The 16214-nt window shown below is 38.6% G+C and overlaps 1 protein-coding gene across 7 annotated transcripts in view; it reads left to right on the top strand.

Annotated features, from left to right (window-relative positions):
• PLCB4 (phospholipase C beta 4) overlaps nt 1-16214 on the top strand; it is a 211740-nt gene that overhangs the window by 126754 nt on the left and 68772 nt on the right. For all 7 annotated transcript variants that reach the window (XM_064446795.1, XM_064446788.1, XM_064446791.1 and 4 more), the window contains 4 exons: nt 8389-8468; nt 9036-9089; nt 14312-14393; nt 15543-15643. In XM_064446795.1, the coding sequence (XP_064302865.1) occupies nt 8389-8468; nt 9036-9089; nt 14312-14393; nt 15543-15643 (317 nt within the window). The remainder of the gene's footprint in view (nt 1-8388; nt 8469-9035; nt 9090-14311; nt 14394-15542; nt 15644-16214) is intronic.

Genomic DNA, 16214 nt, shown 5'->3' with positions numbered 1-16214 from the left:
CATACCTCTTTAAACACTGGCAGTACTGAGTAAACTCCATGATAAGGAGAAATACTTGTATAACTTAGATGGGTACACTAAATTGATTTTACTGTGTGTATTTTCAGCAGACTTTCAGGGAAATGGCATGCCACAGTTATGTTTTGAAAACATTTAAGAAGCAAAGAAAAGGAGATGCTGGCTTTTATACTTTTATATTTAACACAAGAGTGTCTCTGATTTATTCTGGAAACAGAAAGTTGGAGTTGAAATCTAAGGTGGCTTAGGAACTTAAAAAACTGTATTAGACTAGTTGGTTTCTGAGGAGTATGTTGGTCAGTTGCATAGACTGTCACAACTGGTGAGCTAATTATACTGTCTAAAAGATCTATGGCTTCATTAACCACCAAGATACTTAACAAAAATGGTGTGTCATGCTGCATCAGCTTGTGGGTAGGCTCTGAGAGGCCTGTAAATGTGAGAGTCCTGCAGCTGGGAGTCTTTCCACCAAAATACATATCCAGAACTTGTCAACAATGGTGATCCACCTGATCTGATACGTTTGAGGCACAAGGGAGAGGGTAAAGTAGATCAAGCCAAAAACAATGTAGAGCTTTCTAAGTTGCCTTCAGTGGGTTTCTGGGCATATGGGAAGTAATTTGGCCTGTACTGTATTGGTCTTTTGTAGATGGTAAGTACATCAACTGGCTAACATCCCTCTGTGCTAAATAAAATTTTCTAGAAGTTATCTGCACATATAGCTGTTCCTGCTTAATTCTTCCTGTTTTGTCCATGAGAAGACATCTATCTTCTGGGACGTAGTGAATCTCCTCTAGAAGAAGTGAGTCTTTGCATGGCATTAAGTAGCTATGCAGCTGCAATTTAAAATAGGCCTTGATTTAACCAATGTTCAAAAGTAAGCCCCCCTTATGGAGAAAAAGGGGCAATGATTGTAGCTTAAGCAGCCCAGATACATGTAAGGAATGCATCTGTAGTGGTTTTGGCTATTCGCCCTGCCCCATTGCCTTGAGGAATGTAAGCATTACTTGCTGTAGATCTTTTGCCCCTTCCTCAGATAAACCAAGGTTGTGATTGGTTGGCACTTGACTGGGATACTTTAGAACAAGGAAATTTAGCATCAGATCCAAATACAAAAGTCCAGAACATTTCTGGCCAGAAAGAGGGCAAAAAGGTATTCGGCCTCTCTAGATAATAATTTACAATTGGAAAAGAAGTAGTTTTTACTCACCGAAGGCTGGGTTATAATGGAAATGAGTAACCATGACAAAGAAGAAAGTTAATGCAAGTTCCTGACTTCTTCAGGCTACCCATGTTAAGGAGTGGTGTCTGTGGGAAGCAGATTCTGCCAGGTTCCATAGAACAGGGTGGCAGGGCATGGAGACAGTCTCTTAGGGGTGCCCCAGCTGTGGCAGGTGGGCATGTACAGAGCTGCTGCCTGCTATGGGCAGTGGTGAAGCCTTCCCTCCAGGCAGGGCTTGTCACAGGCTGTTGGTTGTGATCTGTCATCATCTCTGCACTGGGGCAGCCCCATGTTCCTCTGCCTCTTGCGGTGATGTGCTCAGCAGGTCTGGCCAAGTCATCGCTGAGCTCCAAGTATAGCTGCTCCAGCAACAAGAGTGTTTTTACTATCTCTCCACTTGTCTCCAAGCCCCAACTCTGGTATTTACATTTTATCTACTTAAATTTTATTGGTTTTTTCAGCTGAGAAACTGGTTTTCATTTCCACTCTTAAAACAAAACAACCATAAAATAGGGTGTACTCTCTCTGATTGTGAGCAGCTGTCATGGTCCACTCCTAAAGCAACTCCACTGTGGTAGTAGAGAGTGACTATAAAAGGTGGAATTTAAAATCTAATGTTTGGACTCCTCATTAAATCGGGTTATATAAATTACTGTGAGCTAAATTTAACACACACACACACACGAGGTGTTGTGAGCGTATGTGTGTATTTTTGTTTTTTACTTCCCAAAAGGACTTTCAGTGACCTAGTAGTCTGATAATCTGCTTTCCTCAATCTAGGACATTTGAAAAGGCCAGTGAGTATTTGGAGGTGAATTTCCTTAGTGCAGAAGTGATGTAGTGCTGATGTTAGGCCTTAGCACATGGCATGTAGGCTCCCTATCCAAAGGTGACATTAAGTCCAATAAAGCTCTTGTAGTTCAGCAGCCCAAAATCTGAACTTCTTGTCTTCTTTGCTCATCCACTGTGGCAATGCATTAAGGAGTTTAACTTAAAAGATTAACCTAATTCAAGTCAGCCCTTTTTACATCCTTCAGTGTTACTGCATGCCAGGGATAAATTTGTACTGACAGCTGTTCTTTCCCAGATCCAGCTGTGTTGTTGGGAAGCACCGTCTCTCCAGCTGATAGTTTCTGTCCTTCTGCCAGAAAGTATTGTTCCCACTGCCCTGCTGGCAGAGGACTTTGTGAACTTTATTAGGGGCAAACACTCCTTACTTACTCCAAGGAAGAGCCATAGGGTTATTCTCACGTCGCCTATTTAGGGGCAAAGCTCACACCAGTGTTCAAGAAAACCTGATGCACACCATTCCACTGATGGTAGGTAGGGATGGGAGCAGCCACCAGGGAGATAGGGTGGGAAGGGGAGTGGAGTAACCTTTTATACTGGCGTAGCTGCATTTGTTAGAAAATAGATATTTTCTACAGGCGTGTTACTCACTGAGACAGTGAATCACACATTAATGGCTAATCAGTGAGACACCAGAATGAATAGCAGGTGCTGAAATGCATTATTGCTCATACCCTGACAAACAACATAAAGGTAAAATGCAAGCTTTATAATACAGCTAATAATACAGCGTTGAAGATGACTGCAGATGAAAGCATTTCATTTTGACATTCTTAAACTTCTCATCTTTTCAGTTGGGATAGTCGTCTTCATTTTTAAATTTACTTCAGTTTGTTTAAAATGGGTAAATGGACCGTCATGTTTTGGTAAGACCAGGCTGATCACTTTTGTTGCTGTTTCTACTCTATGGCTCATCTCAACTTACAAAAAAGTCTGGTTCATTTGACCCTGACTTTTTTTTTCCCATGAAACAAGCAATTAATTATTTGCCAAAATCCCATTGCTAGGAGGGCACCCAGAAGATAGCAGAAGATTCCCACAGGAATATCCCACAGTCACATTAAAGAAAATTCTATTTTCCGATAGCTTTGGTTTGTTTTGATGTTTCAAAACAAAACTTTGCAAGAAACCTGCAGAATATAATTTAACAGAACTACAGTCTACTGCTGTTCTCTGTGTCCCATTATTTTAGTATGTGGCTTATGTTTCATAATCTACATGATAAACATTTTAAAACTATGACTGTCTTAAATACATGATTGCTGTTTACATATTTAAGTAGCCCTCTGCCAAGTATGTAACACACTGTTCTCTAGAGAAATCTTCATATCCTAGCCAGTCTGCAGTTAAGCGTCTGTGATGCTTGCTTTTGTGCTTTTTGTTGTTTTTTCTTGGCTATGCCAAGTTATTAGTAAGTTATCAGAAAGTTATCAGTAAATTGAATAATTGAAAGTTATCAGTAAATTTGGAGTTATCAGTAAATTGAAAACTTCAAACTTCAGTCCTTGTCCTCTGTAGCCAGGAGGTCGATTTCACTGTATAAAGCTCCACTATGTTTGTCTTAGTCTGCATACAAAAGCAGCCAAAGTGAGTTGTCCAGAAGCTTTCAGAGTAGACTCCTCCAATGCTGGAAAAATCATTCTGGGGTGAAAAGCTTTGTTGAAGGGTGGAAGCAGCATGGACACGTCAGGCAACTCCCAATACAGAGTTGTGTGAGCCTCAGCTTTCCAGATGAAAGATTTGAAAGTCATAAGAGTCCCTTTTATCTTTGTAACAGAATTTTCACAGCATTATCTGCAGGTCTGTGCTGCAGCTGGTCAAGTAAGGGATAGGTTTTACACTGGTCTAGACTCCTTGCTTTTGCTGTCGTGTACTTAAAGATACAGTAATTTTCATAGAACAGAAATTACTTCTGAGACATCTGTGTTGAGAGAAGGGGGACATCTACTGGTCACAGCATTGCTGGATGAGGGCAAAGTACCAGGGAATCCTGCCAGGTCATGTCTATCTTGGTAAGGAGCTGGGAAACATGGTTCTGTTGTCCGTGAGTTTCCTGAACCTTCAAGCTATCAAGCCCTTGACTCTGACAGCCAGTCACAGGCATGGAATACAAAATCAGAGGGCAATGCCTTCTTGTCTCCCTAGCGTTCCCGATGCTTGAACTAGGGTAGAGTGCAACTGTGGAGAGACTACACTGAAAAAGTGAATGTAAAATCTCAAGACAATACTGACCTCATCTGTAAATAAGCAATTGATGACCTTGTCTAGAATTTAATGAGTGGTAGGTTATGGTGATTTTTAATCTTTCATAATTTTTGTCCTTTTTAACCCTCCTAAATGAGAGGTTGATGGCTAAAAGAGAGCTGAGAGGTCAGGCTTATCTGTGTGCCCTGCTACTGCTGCCTGTGTTTCATTGATGAACCCTAGCTAACACAAGGTTGCTAAGTGCCTCAGAATCATCTGAGTACTACAGCAAAAGCTGGAAGAGTGCTGCTTTTCCTTAGAGAGATATTTGATGCTGTTGGATCTTGTTAGAGAAAAACAACACAGTCCACCTAGTCCGGCTTGCAGTGTACTTAGATTTTGGCCTCTTGTGTCTGCTGAAGGATCAGTGTTTAAGGTGTACTTGTCTTTGTTTTTGTTTCTTTTCATGGTTGTTGTTTCTCTAGGATTAGATAGCAGGGCCCAGATTCCTCTTTTATATGAATCTGGAATAATTCTTGGTATATGTAGAGCCATTCAGGAATTACATTGACAGATTAAAGGTACTGAGCCATATTTTGAAAATTGGAAAATATTTAGTACTAACATCAGTAATAATCAAATGTACCCTATATTTTTATCAGAAATTGTTATCGTGTAACTACTTTCTGTAAGACCCAAATGAAGTGTTTCCTATCTATCTCACTTCAGAATTTAATCTTGTTACAGGATTTTCCTCCTTTGGAGAGGTAGTGATTTGGAAATGCTGAGCACAGAAGAAATAGGATCTTTTTTTCTGTTTACTTACATAGGTTTACAGGTCTTTCAGCTTCACCTGTAAAATAAGAAGTGCTGTCATAGCATTACAAGCGAGGCTGCTGCTATATTCTTCGTTGCATGTTAGCTGAGAAGAATCTGGCTCTTCTTTCATCCCTTCCACAAGGTCATCAGACAAGTTTACATTAAATCTGGGAATGGTTTGTTGTCAGGAAAGCAATATATTACCAGCTTGACATTTGTCAGAGTATTCAGGCTTTGGATATTCTGTGAATATCTGTGCACTGGATCACAGTGCCTTAAAAGTGATGATTGGAGACTATTCTGGCTCAGAAGGACAAAGAGTTTGAATGTGTTGCACTGAGCATGTATATTAATCTATGGGTGAGGAATTTTGCTTCTATTAATCTATGGATGAGGAATTTTGCTTCTATGAGTAATTTTGCTTCTATGTAGTATGTTCACAATCCAGAACATTTCTTTTTCCTCAGCTCTCTTATTCCTAGTTAATTTGGGACCAGCTGGTAACTGTGGGGAATACCTGATGAAAGGCTCCAGAAACTGCTTTAGCCCCAAACTGAAGTGCAAGCAGCCAGCTGCTACATTGTAGTGCAGCTGTGTGGTGTGGAACAGATAGGGAAATGTGTCTCTCGAACTGCCATGTCTTGCCCAGGGGGCGTCATGGCAACATAAAGATGATTCATAGATGGACAGACTCTTAGGTTACTCCCTTGCTTGGTGCCAGCAGAGATGTGATGCTTTTGTGCTTTAGCAGTGTTTGGCTGTAGTTCTGTGCTCTTTGGTGTAAGAGAATGAAGTTCCTGATTTGGTATCTCTATCAGGAAAGGGCATTATCATTGAAAATTGCTTAGGGAGTCCTTTACAGTGGGGAATCATCAGGACAACTCATGCAAAGAAATTAGTTGGTGAGTGGTTAGTGTATTGATTTCTCTGTACTTGTTTGCTGGGTGGGTATTTTTTTTGTTTGGTTTTTTTTTTTTTCTTTTTCTAGCAGTGTTCTGTTCTGGCAGCTGTTCTCCATGTACAGAAGTAGCTTCAGAACTGAGTGCTGGGTAGCCTTACTTTTAAATGTTAGATGTTGTTATATCTGGTGTAGTTGCAACCCATTGCCGTCAAACTGGAATGGATCTCTGTGTGTTTATTTCCTATTGAAATGGTGACATTGCCAGTACTGCATCAATGTCATTTTTAGCAGGAAAGAACAGGAGTTTTGAAAGACTGCAGCTTGTTCACAACATGCATTTTGCGTTATTTAATTTTGGCAGGGGTTTTTTGTTTGCAGTGCATATGCCATTTTACTTTATGTGACAGTATTGAAAGGTTGAGGAGCTTTTAAGGGACTGCAGACTAATCTAGACCATATGAGGATAAATTTTTGTATAGCTGTGACAGTGTTAATACAGCAGTAATGTTACATTTTACTTGTAAAAAAACCAAACCAACAAACAAAAAAATGCACAAAAAACCAAACATAGATAGTTGTTGATAGTTGAATGATGATAGTTGAATTTTGACAGTTCTAGGAGATGGAAATATAGGTAAGACTTTTTCAGGCATTTATCCTGAAATTATCTCAAGCACTATTCCTCTTACCATCTTAGGTGAGGGAACATTTGTAGGAAGAGGTAAGTTTTGCCTAAGTCTGTCAATAGCTTCCAGTTATATCAGTTCTAACAAATAATATCATCGTTCCCCATGCACCTTGTTTTCTTTATATCCCTAGACAGTACCTCCATACTATGACTAGCAAGCCATCTTATTCATGCAGTTGGGAAAAGAAATGGTTGTGCAGACTGTTACTGGTGGGTTGTTTTCAAGCACAGACCACACCTGAGAGAACCCTAAATGCTAGCTTTTCTCATAAGTCAGACTTCTATTTTCATATGATTCTCACATATGTGCTTATTCTATTTGTATGCATATTTTATGCAGTACTTCTTAAAAAGGAGAATTTGAAAAGGAATATTTAATATTAGTAAACATCTTAATAAATGGCTACTTTTCTTGATGCAAAATAGATTCATAAGGTCCATTTTTAAGGGAGTGTGATTAACTATTGTTTAAAAAGAAGTCTGTGATGTGCTTGTTATGTGTCATGAGTACAAGGGTCTACTTAAGTGTGCTATGGGCTGAATTGACACCTTAGGCCTTGGTTTAGCTCATACAGATCTACTCCCATGCCATTTTCCAAAGACATTAGTATTCCTCCTATATAAATGATGATTTTTTCATCTGTTTTGCAGATGTACAACACTCATTCATGAAAAGAAAAATATACTCATCTGCATCTCTTTATAAGTGTCAAATTCTGGATCCTGCCCAAGTCAGTTCAAGCTGCATGCTCAGAATTTGGCCGGAAGCAAGAAGCTTCTTTATTCTTGAGGTTAATGTTAAGCAGTGGATCAAATCGCGTCTCAGTTCCACCAGTGTAAATTGTCTGTTGAGTAATCCTAGGATTACAATAGTATAACTGACATCAAACTTGGCTTGTAGTGCTGTCATTTTTTTCTCTTCCTGTAGCTTTATCCTGCCAGGATTCTTGTTGAAATCAATGAGTGTTCATGTTAGGACCTAATCCTTAAGCTTTTTCTATACAGTACTGCAAAGTCTAGGTGCAAGCTGTAGTAGAAAAATATATGTCTATAAAAAGGAATTACATAAGTAAGTGCTGTAATGCTAATGTTGACTGAAAGTCATCCCACTGATTACTGGAACGTTTTGCTTTTTAAGGATGAAGGCAAGAAAGCAAGTGGGATTTGAATATGTAACAGGGTGTTAGATGAGGTCAGCATCACAGACCAATTGTTGTGTCTCCCTGTGGTTTGTTCTAGCTAATTAATATTTTATTTAATTCCTTTCCTAAAACTGGACCAGTAAAATATGCCATCACACATTGTATAATGTTGCTTAGTAATAGCTAATATTGCCAGCTGCAGCTGAAAGGGAGGCATATGTTTATACAGGCTATAAATAGAAGGCTTAATAAATCAATCAATGGACTGCTTGCCTTTGCTGGCAATAAACTGTTTTAATAGCACTGCTGATGCTACATGTGGTCCTTGGAAGAATAGAAAGCACACTCACTTTGTTTAGTGAAGAATGAAATAGTAATGGATAAAAAGTGACTGAACTTTTCCATGGTGTTATAGGCTGTGAAGTGGGCAGGTTTTTCCTCAACTCAGGTTATTAACATTATCTATATCTGCAAGGAAGAAGAGCCTTCCCCCAAGACAAACTTTCCTACTTTTTCCCTCTTCAGTTTTCCTGATGTGGTGTTTCTGAATTTTTGTGTTTTTCAGCAATGGGTAGAAGGGCTTGGATCCATTATACACAATTTTAGAGCTAACAATGTCAGTCCAATGACATGTCTCAAGAAACAGTAAGTTACTTTTCTTCCTCTCCTTTCTCCTTTATTTTTCTGTCCTTGTATTTTCCTTCTTGGAATTAAAAAAAAAAAATCTTTGTTTTTCATAGTTCAACATTTGCAATCACAAAACAATGTAATAAAGAAAATGGTGATAAAATAGTTTAGGGTTTATCTTTCACTGTGACCAGAAGAGATCTCAGGTCTGTATCTGGTATCTGCCCAGGAAAAACGATAAGAGAGTTTATAACTGTACATTTGATTTATTGATATTGTATGTTTTAATTATTGTCTGGTTTGTTCTTCCACTAATGCATATGCAAACAGAACCCCATGAGTCTTTCTTGTCTTCACACTCATGCTAATTGATGTACTGATTCTTTTGGGCTGCTTTTTGCTTTTACAGTTACAGAGCTGCTCTGTCTCAAGCACTGAAAGGTTACAGAAAAATGTTTGTATTGCAGAACAATTATTTGTTTGTGCTCATTTCACAGACATGGCAATAATCTTAATCTAAATATAAGTATCTAGATCCCAATTTTAGTAAACAGTATTTTAAAAATATTTTGGTTTTAATTTCAGCTGGATGAAGCTGGCCTTTCTAACAAACACAAATGGGAAAATTCCAGTTCGGAGGTAAGCACAATTGGGAATTCAAGTTTTTATCAGGTACCGGGTGTATAATGTTACTAAAATTCTGTGGCTTAAAAAGGAAATACGATATCAATTTTATTACTAATACATATGTAAAAATAAGTACAGAACTAGACGTACTTAGCTGAGTTTGATAGCTCCTTGGTTAAACTAGGCAGGACTTCTTATCAGCCTACTAATTTTTGCAATGAAGATATGAGTGCTCATAATTGTTTTTGAAGTCACTTAGAGCTAAGAGTATCAGTTTTCTCAGCTTAAAACTCAAACTCTGGGATGGGTTTTTCAGGTTGTAAAACTTCATGAAATGCTTATCAAAAGAACCATAAAAACTTGCAGAACAGTTAAGTAGAGGACGAAATGGTCTGTTTTAAAATGTAGCTCCTTGTAAAAGAGACAGATATAGCTTTGCCAGAAATGCTTCTGCTTTTATAGGAGCCCCCAGGATAATATTTGTTTTTTTCCACACGGTAAATGAATCATTGGGTTAGTTGTTGTCAGTAACAGAAAAGCTGGAACAGTGTATTTCTTTCTGAACAGCTACTAACTATTACAAGTTACTGATTTTCAGTCTTCTCTGGCTAGGCAATAATTCTGCCCACTCCTGCTCTAGAAATTAATTGCTGATACGTTGAGCTTCCTTCTTCTTCAGTATGTGAAAAACCATACTTTTGGGGCATGCTGTTTTTTCATAAAGAGAAAGTCACAGAAGGGAGCAAGAAGGAGGACTATGTAAGAAGCCTCACAGAACATTTTTTTTCAAGGGAGAGGGAGAGGATTTTGCATCTGTAGAATCTGCAAAAAGACAAAGGGCCTCCCATGCTGTCTTCCAGGTTTCTTTAGTTTCATGACTCAAGTGACGCCTTGATAGTGTTACGGCTGCTTCAGCGTATTAATCTTTCAACTCTCACATTGCCAAGCCCCTGCTTATTTCTCAGCCTTGAATTAAACTGCCGTGAGGCACCTTCTGTGCAGAAGTACTGTGAGGAGTATCAACTGAAGGGTAAAGATGAGGGAACAATACTACAAGGGCAAATTTATTTTCAAGACTTTAGAGGTTTATGCCTGTGTTTGAACATAGAGCTTGATTCCTCAGTGTGAATTTATAGTGCACTATCTTGTCTGAAACTGTTTCTGCCTTGAAATATTTTACCTCCCATTTAGCGAGGCATAAATTCTCTCCAGTGAGCTACAGCACACTGATTTGTGCATGCAGACAAACCTGCATCTTGCTGAAGAGGGTCCAGTCTGCTGGTTCCAGTGTTTTAAATCTTCCTTCTGGATCTGTAGTTTTGGTTTTAGAAGACTTAAATGTTCTCTTAAAGTTGAATCCTTTTTCTTAAAAATATTTCCAGTTCCTAGAGTTTCTTTTTTCAAATTTGCACTGTTTCCAGGTTGACATAAATTGGTGTCTAGCAGCTTAATTTATTGCAAAAGTAGTTTGCAGTATAAAATTGTAAAGGATCTACTATTCTGTGCTGTGCAGAGGGGAGCTGAATCATCTTTACATCTGGATGCTCCAAGGAATGCACTCTGTTGGTGTGGGTGAAATGCAGCAGCATCTTGGGGCTCATCCAGAAAGCACTGTATCACCCGCTGAAAGGACAAGGAGAGATGTCAGTGAGAGACTGGAGGAAAGTTGTAGAGGAGTAATGTGAATGAGGGGGAAGAAATCAGTCTGCTCTGTAGATCTACATTGGAAAAGAGGGTGAAAAGAGCCTTGATGGAGGACAGCAAGATCATGAGAGTAACGTGATCCAGCAACAGCTACTTATCATGAAGTGGGACACAGGCACCCAGGTCTCTCAGCTCTGGGCAGCCTGGGGTGTGGGGAATTTCATTGCTTCCCTCCTCCTCCCACAAACACTTAGTGCAGAGAGGGAGCATGGAGAGATAAAAGAGGGAATGGAAGGAGGTAGATGCATAAGGAGAATAAAGTACGTATGAGGAAGGCAAGCTAGGAAGCACTGGGAAAAGTGGGCAGACCGAGTTTTACATTATTACCCAAGCCCCACCCCCAGTACCTCTTCTCACTGGTTTAGACCACTGATGCTTCCCCTTCAACTGACCTCCAGATTGCTATGGTCAGGCCTTCCCATAGACCTGTTTTTAAACATAATATTATTTAGTCAGCCCTACTTCATCAAACCTCCACCTCCTCCTGCAGCTCCTGTAGCAATTACTGTAGCTCTGGGGATGCAGATAGGAAGGTTATTCTCTCAGAACCAGAATACCCAGCAGATCTGTTAAGCTGTAGGAATGTATATCACAAGATCACCTTTATTTCATTTTTACACAGAAGTGCAGTAAAACACTGAGAAAAAAAAAACCTCATCTGGGAAATCAGAGGTCCTTGCATTTCTTTTCACATTTAAGACAGATTTTTGCAGCCAGCACATGGCCATAGGGAATGATGAGCCTTGAGAAGGTGAAACTCCTTAGGCTGTCAGTGGTAAATGGCATAAATATTCCTAACTCCTCGTTAGTGCAATTGGGGGTTGCATAGTCATGAAGATTCTTCTCAACTACTTTTAGATTTTAATGTACTCAGGGGCATATATCTATTACTATCGATCTACTGTGTTTGTGAGAGAAGAAATTCTGGCAGTTAGTGGTGCAAAAACCTTAGGAGGGCACCAGATTTGTCTTTTGGGCTTTAATAAATTTTAGTAGTCTGGGTCTAGAACTACATCTACAGATCTTACAAGGGCAGGTCATTGGGTAAAATATTTTGTATTTTCAGATTTTACCACTACTGTAAACAATGACTAAAAAGGTCAGTGTTGAAAAAAATTCTGCTTGGTTTCAGCAGCTTTCTGTTGGCAGAAAATGGATTCTCTACATGTGCAAGTTGCACCTGTTCAGCTAGAGCCTGTTTAGAAATTAGCTTTGCTCAATCTATGCTTATCCCTTGTATAACTACATTTATAAAAATATATTTTAAAAGTTAAACTACGACAAATGAGGCTTAAATCTGTTTTACAGTAGTTTAAGTTAATTTGAAATTACACTTTTTTAGTAAATATGTTTTGTATCGATTACTCCAGAGTGCATAAAAGAAATCTGTTTCAATACTTAGCTGGTGGTTGGAAACCGTTTTAGATAATTTTTTGTACTGTGTACGCAGTGGTACTAGCCATGGTAAAAGATTGATTTGAACTGTTTATGTGTTGGCTTGATTTTTGAAGTAATGGTTGGAAAGTGGTGAAGGTCTGAAGTAACCAAGTAATTTAATCCATCAACAAGCGTGATAGATTCATACAGCTTAGTCCTAGATTTGGGAAGAATTTTAAATATTTATGAGGAAGTACATTGAAATGTTACCATAAAAAGCCCCAAACCACTGGAGAACATGAGTAACTTGCCTGCCTCTGAAGTAGCCCAGTTTTCTTCCAAGGTGTACAACAAGGTGAATGTAAATGCGCTAGGATGAAGTCTCTTCTGATAGAGGGAAACATAGTTCTGTTTACAAAACCTTAGAAAAATGAAAGTTTTGTACTGTATTTTTACAGTCTTTTTTGATTTGTGCAATCTTTTCTAGACTGCTGCTCTCATTACAAATTACTGCTATGTTAGCTGTCATCTTTGGTGAAATAAAAAACAGTTTGGCATTAAAAATAAGTTCCCTGCAGCCATGGATCTTGGCTCACAGTTTCTGATTAGTTGCTTATGCCAATATTACACATTTTACATTACATTTATTATCGGGGCCCGATTCATTAGAACAGACATAGAATTTTTTACAGGGCTGCAGAGAGGTGGTAAATTGTAGAGCTAACATTACACTGTGTTTTAGAATTAGCAGAAAAATAGATGCCTGAGGGTTTTTTAAGAAACAAGTGCCTAAACTTAAACTCAGTCTATATTTTAGTGAAAACGTCTCGGTACTTATCAGTTTTGGAAAATCAATAGCTTATTTAGGTGCCTAAATAGGGACATGGAAATCCAACTGTTGAAAGAACCAAGTAAAAAAAAATGGCCAAGATTTGTTAAAATATTATTCTATCATTTAGATCTTTTGTTACCTGATCTTAACTTTATTAGTATGAAAATATTTACATAGTTTTGGAGAGTAAAACAACTATGAATTGCTATAGCAACAAATAATAGCAACAGGTTTTTCATATCTTTCACCATGTGAAATTGTTTACTATGCATGAGATTAACAAAAAGTGTCACCAAATGTTTGTCTCGCTTCATAATAAAGAGCAATATATTCTTAGAAAGCAACTACAGAGTCCTTCCTAATGTACAGCTTTTGTTAGCTTTAGAAATAGATATTGGATACAGACTTCAGTGTTTCTCTCCAGACTGAGACACTGAAATCAAGAGGTTGTAGGACACATCATTTTAGATTAGACTGTAAACAGAAGGAAGGAGAGCCGTCAAGTTTGGATCTACTTTTCTGGAGTGAGAGGTTATTTGAATTCATCTCAAATGGAAACAGAAATAGACAAAATGCTTTCACATTAATCATACCGAATAACTAAGCTTTAATTGGGTTTATTTAATGTCAAGTGAAGCCACTTTGTCAGTTTCACACATGGTGAAATCACCCATTTTGTGGAAGGAAGGGGATGTTAATCAGTTTGGTGGAAATATTTGAGTGGCAGCTGAGACTTACTTAAAAGAGTTGGGCATAGTATGTCTAGAACAGGGGTATTTGTAAGGTGAGGGAGCATTCAAAGGCAGGAGTGAGTACTGCAGCTGGTGAGGGAGCAGGGAATGAGATTTGACATGCACGTGGAAGTCTCTCTCTAGCAGTGACTGCTTGAAAAGGAAGTAAGCTGCCATTGGAAATGGTTCATACCTTATGGGTCACCTGGTAGGCAGAGGTTAATGCTTGGCAAGGAAGGGAAGTCACTACAACCAGGAATGGCTGGAGAGATGAGTCTCCTCACTTGTAGAATCTGCTACTTTTTAAACACAGTAATTTATCTATGCATAGAGGTGAAAAGAGCATCCAGTCCATTGTTTTGGTATATTTTCTTATGGATAGCTTGCAGGCAGACCGCTGCTGCTCTGTGAAGCTTAGAGCACTTTTTCAACCGCACTATTACTTGGAAGATGCTTACATTCATCAGTTAAACATTCATCAGTTAAAGTCAGAGGAAAATGTTGGCAGTAAAAGCAAGAGAGAGAGAACTGGTTGTTTAAAAAGTGACTAACATTTTTCCTTCCCCCCCCCCCGCTCTTTTTTCTTTTAGCATTACCAGAACCTTTGCATCAGGTAAAACAGAAAAAGTGATCTTTCAGGCACTCAAAGAATTAGGTCTTCCCAGTGGAAAGGTATTTAGTGGTTTTGAATAACCTTTTTGTATATTAATAAATTGATGAATTGTTCACATTCGTAGCTGTGATCCGAGTCATTTGCATCACAGAAAAACACGTGTATTGCTCATGAGTAATTTATTAATCACTATCAATTGTTTACTAAAGCCAAAATGTAATTAGATCTGTATGACACAGTGGTCCATAAATGTCTCAGATGAGGCTTCCCTTCTTTTCTGTAACAGACTACCTTTTCATTCATTTATACACAGTACCTGAGCACAGAATATGCACATAATACCTTTTTGTTGCATGCTGTCCTCTCAGTTGCATTTCTTGAATGACTCCTGCTCTGTGCTCCCTTCCTTTGAAAAACTGCTGTCCAGCTCTCTCCCATCACAGCAGGAGCCCCTGCCAGCAGCCCCAGAGAGGTGACAGCTGTTTACCGTTGCAGCTAGTTTTTTCAGCTTTACTTCCTGCCCAGCCTCTCTTCTTTCATTTTGGAGGCTCCAGCCCCTGGTTCTTGGCCTGACTGCAGCAAGTGCTGGTTGAGGCTGGTGAGGGGCAGCCATACAGGCTCAGCAGCTTGCTGTCTCCAGCTGGGGAGAAGGGGTGTAAGAAGACATGAATCCCCAGCTGTAGCAGTGCCTGGCACCTGAGATTAATTTTTTCCTCATTGCTGAGGTTCTCATCTTGTTCAGAGAAGGACATGATACTGAATGTGTTAGCCATGTGTTCCCTCCCTCATGGAAGTTTTACATGCCCCTGTATGAGAGCTGATTTGTTTTTTAAAATGATTGCACCAAACCTGGGACTTTTTCCTCAACGTCCCTTGGCTTCAGTATAAGTCTCCTGAATTGTACACTAGTTTGGACTTTTGGGTTTTTTTTTTTTAAGCTTCAGAATTAAAATAAAGACTGTTTTCCGCTCTGTGTTTATGTAGAATTAATGTTACTGTGAGGTCAGAATATAAGCACATCAACAGATCTATGATAAAGATGAATTAAGAACTGCTTTCAGAAAATACCGAAGAAACTATGTAAGCATATACTAGGTAAAGAGCTAAAGTAGTTCTCGGTTGCTTTTACTGATATAAGATATGCTCTCGGGAAAAGGGCATATAAGCTCTCTTTTGCTGGATAAATGTACCTTTGCATTTTGTTGCAGAATGATGAAATTGAGCCTGCAGCATTTACTTATGAGAAATTTTATGAGCTCACCCAAAAGATATGTCCCCGAACTGACATAGAGGATCTCTTTAAGAAGATGTAAGTTTGAATTTAATATAATCTTGCTTTAAACTCATTTTGCTGTATTTTTAGTCCATATTTAATAGTGACAGAACACTGTAAAGATTATCTAACCTTGAATCCTAGTAGCATCAGCAGTATTTTAAGACAAACTCAAGTCTGTTTTCCCCCTTCCTTCCCTCTCAGATTGTTAATGTAAAAGTTCACTCTGTATTTTAGAGCAACTTTTACATGAGTTAGAGGAAGCACCTGGAACTTTTTTTTTTTTGCATTGGCTTTACTAACTACTGTAATTTTAACTTGCTCCTTTAGGTGATTAACGCAATATGTGAACTAATGAAATTAAATAAATATCTAAAGCTTAAAAAGTTTCTTCACAATTTATTCTCAGCTGGAGGACTTACATGTTGTTTTATGAAGTATTGTTTGTTCAGTTATAGGAAGTATGGGAGATATACTGTGTCAAGCATAGACAGTTAGTATATTTTCTGTGACTTCATTTTGAGAATATAGAGCTACTTCAGGTAGAAAAAGACATGGTTTTAAAAGTATCAACAATGTCAACATGTAAATCATACCTACTGTAGCA

The sequence above is a fragment of the Phalacrocorax carbo genome, chromosome 3, assembly GCF_963921805.1.
Source record: "Phalacrocorax carbo chromosome 3, bPhaCar2.1, whole genome shotgun sequence".
NCBI lineage: Eukaryota > Metazoa > Chordata > Aves > Suliformes > Phalacrocoracidae > Phalacrocorax > Phalacrocorax carbo.
This window is presented reverse-complemented; position numbering and strand designations above follow the sequence as displayed.